Source organism: Drosophila ficusphila, unplaced genomic scaffold (genome assembly GCF_018152265.1).
Source record: "Drosophila ficusphila isolate 14025-0441.05 unplaced genomic scaffold, ASM1815226v1 contig_106, whole genome shotgun sequence".
In the NCBI taxonomy this organism is placed as follows: domain Eukaryota; kingdom Metazoa; phylum Arthropoda; class Insecta; order Diptera; family Drosophilidae; genus Drosophila; species Drosophila ficusphila.
In genome coordinates this window covers 14,098,533-14,101,910 of record NW_025063993.1, presented here as the reverse complement: position 1 = coordinate 14,101,910, position 3,378 = coordinate 14,098,533, and the positions used below count along the sequence as shown (strand labels likewise).

At 41.7% G+C, this 3,378-nt stretch overlaps 1 protein-coding gene across 1 annotated transcript; it reads right to left on the bottom strand.

The window, feature by feature from the left end:
• Window positions 1-1,297: 1,297 nt before the first annotated feature.
• On the bottom strand, window positions 1,298-3,058 carry LOC108087407. Its single transcript, XM_017184747.1, has one exon. The coding sequence runs from the start codon at window positions 3,056-3,058 to the stop codon at window positions 1,298-1,300; it is 1,761 nt and encodes a 586-aa protein (XP_017040236.1).
• Window positions 3,059-3,378: the final 320 nt, after the last annotated feature.

The window sequence follows — 3,378 nt, the reverse complement described above, 5'->3', positions numbered from 1 at the left end:
CCGAAATGTGGTTCAATTAGGGGAGTGGACCGCCCTCCGGCAGTGGGCGATGGACGGTGGGCGGTGGGCGTGGTCCGGAGACCACTAGCCGCTAATTTGCATATTGCATTACACGAAATTTCCAACTAGTCACGAGCCTGGATGGGTTACTATACGTTCGGCACAGGAATCAGTTTACGGCCTGCACATTGTTGTCCGGCTTAATTAAAAATTTTACGCCGCTTGCAGTGCATCAATAATTCGATTGTTCGCCTCTGGCTTTATTTCGTGAATTTTCAGTGCCATGGATACGCTTAAAGCCTTTTGGCATATTGATTTTGCCATAAACATCCTGTCGTCAGCCGTAATTCGCCCGTTACTTGGCCTATAAGCTTGGCAATCCAGCTCGTCTGGCCGTCTGGCAAAGTGTATTCCCTTAAAGATAAACCAGCGTAAACGTCAATTATGGGGGCGTACTTCCCGGAATCCGGAACCGGGAACCGAAAGCCCGGATGATTGAATGACGGAGGCTCGCTGTCGAAAACAAAAACTAAGCAAACGCTTTTTCGTCGACGACAACAGCAGAGTGACATTTTTTGAAAGTAATCCCGGCGAAATGTTTGATTTATGTCAACGTGAGGGAGAAGGGCTGCCCACCATTAGTTAGTTGGGGAAAATGCGGGCCATGGGTGTAGAGTTTCCATGGGCCAACTGGGTTATTTGACAAGCTCGAAAACTTTTAGTTCGTATTTGCAGATTGTCAAACCAACGCATCAAAATTTATTGCCCATTTGTTAATATGCTTAAGAAATACAAATGTTTTATTTTATGCACATAGAACATAAACATTTATTAGGGCTTAGATTTTCTAAAGATTTATAACATTTTTGTCTTAAGAAGATAAAATATCAATATTTATTATCTTAAATTTATTACAAGCTTAAATCTTTCTGATAAGTTCTACATTTGCTCATAGTTTTTATTAGTGTTTTCCCGAATAATAAATATGAATGCTAAACACCAAATATGTATTACGAATTTAAAAAATTTTTTTTTGTACACTCAATTGATTTTTGCAAAATTTATTTAAGCTATCATAAGTATGTAATGAAACGTTTCACCAATTACTTTTAGACAAACACAAAAACACACGTTATATTGCATTGATCGAAAGTTAAGCTCGTTTAATTATTCAAAATAAACTAATTAGTTTGCACGCATTAAAATCCAATTAGGAAGTTAATTTCGGGTCACGCACTTGTAATAAATCAAAGGCTTTGATAAATTTATTCATAATTTCCAACGAGTCAGCCAGTTGCTAAAGGCGGGGGTTTTCGGGCCTCAATTTGGGTGTCTTAATGAAGCAATTAACCAAGAGCTCGCAAAGGAATGTGAAGAAGGCCAGGACCAAGCAGCTGGCCAGCAAGATCCAAATCCACAGCAGGTCGCCCACCTTGAACTCCCGAAAGGGAATATACTGAAAGGGATCCTTTTGGGAAATCATGCCCATGGTGATCATTTCCCGCAGGGTTTGCTGCTTCCAGAACTGCACAATTCCAGCTGATTGAACCTGACCAATCAGGCTATTTAATTCGTGTTCGTAGATCGAGTTGGATTGCATAACGAAGGATAGCATCACATTCATCCTGACGATCTGCAGCTCCGGTTGAATAGTGTAAACTGGTTGTTTGAAGAGCTCCTGTGTCTTGGCCGTAATAAGCCATTCAGATGTCAGTGCCGAAAAGGCATTCGATCGATTTAGGCGACTCCTCAACTCGTTAAATTCCTTGGTGGCCTCAAACTGTAACTTATCCATTACGACATGTATTGGTCGCTCTTGCATAGCGTTGAATAGATAAAACTGTTCGGCCTTATCGAAATATATATTAACTGAGGAATCCCTGAGTTGCTGAAAGTTTGTGATCTGCTGGGATGTGGGTCTCTTGGTCAGCAGGGTCTTTAAATGAGCTGCATATAGAGTACTCAAAACCATCCCAAGTAGAAACAGAGTGGCATTGGTCACCCTCGAACTAATCGTATTTTTGGCGCTCATTTTGCAGGATTGTCCCATTATTCCCGAAATCATTCGCTCGTTCAAAACCAAATTCGACCAATCCACACGTTTTTGCAGCAATAAAGGTCCAAAACAAGTGTCCAGGATGGTGAAAATGCCATAGAATATAAATAGGACAATCAGAAACTGACCACTAACCATGACCACATAAACATCGGCGGTGGGAATTTCCAGGGCTCGCGGAACAATAACGACCCAGTCCTCCAAATCGAAAACATTCGAGAAAACCCCGAACTCAGTGGAAAGCTCAAAGCCACAGAGACTTATGGGCATATTAATCGTACCATTCATTGTCATATTCCGAAGCTCAATCAGACTTATATGCTCACCTGGTTTAATGGGTCTCTGCCAGCGAAAAGTAAAGTTGAACTTCTGAGTGAAATGCAGAAGAAACTTGTACACGTAACCCGACATTTGCAGATTTCTCGTTTTCGGATTGCGATATACAATTGAACGGGGTGGAAACTGATCCGGTAGAGTAAGTATATATCTGCCATAGAAGTTTCTTACTTTGGTAAAGATTGGTGATCGTTCGGGGTTTATTTCCAACCACTTTTGAGGAGCGTATGGTTGTAGTCGATATATCCTTTTTCGCTTTCCAATTACAGCCACATTAAGGAAACGCAGATGCTGTGCTGTATTGGCAATTTCGATAGTTGGGCTTTTCTCCCATTTCCTGAAGAGTATTACCCTTACTTGTCTCATATTCAGAAATGAACGGTCAAGTGCCTGCCACAAATCAGCGTCCAAAGTTGAGTTTCCAGACTGCCAGATGAGAACGAGCATTTCGCTGTTGAAACTGCCTTTCACACGGAAGTTCATCGTTTCGTCGAACTTTAAAACCGGATAGGGAAACCTCTCCAATCCGTAAGCATCGTTCTGCTGGCTGTGTTTCAGTAGCAGAACCGTTTCGTAGGGATTATCCTTGTAGATGCTGCCCAGGATGAAATTCATCCAGCTGGACTCGTTGACCAGCAGGAAAACTGGAACCAGTAGCGGCCACATGTCTCCGTCGAATGGCAGGAAAATCGGGCAGTCCAGGCTTTATCTTTCGGAAAAACACTAATTAGCGGAAGTTACAAATGATTTGAGGGTCCGCTAATGGTCTACGGATTGCAGGCATTGAAAAATAGCCGCCATTAGCATTAAGTTTAACGACTTAAATGTGCGTTTTTACAAACCCAAATAAAGCTTGAGGAAATCTGTGGGGGAAATACGGCTGAGTGTGCTTCCATTTCCGGTTGAATATTTCAAAATGATTTCTGTCTTGCACAGAATATTTAAAAGCTTCTAAATGCCTGGGCAAATTGCTCTGAATGTTTTTC

What these genes read in the sequence shown, in the direction of transcription:
- LOC108087407 (XM_017184747.1), bottom strand. Translation starts at nt 3,058, where the DNA reads ATGTGGCCGCTACTGGTTCCAGTTTTCCTGCTGGTCAACGAGTCCAGC.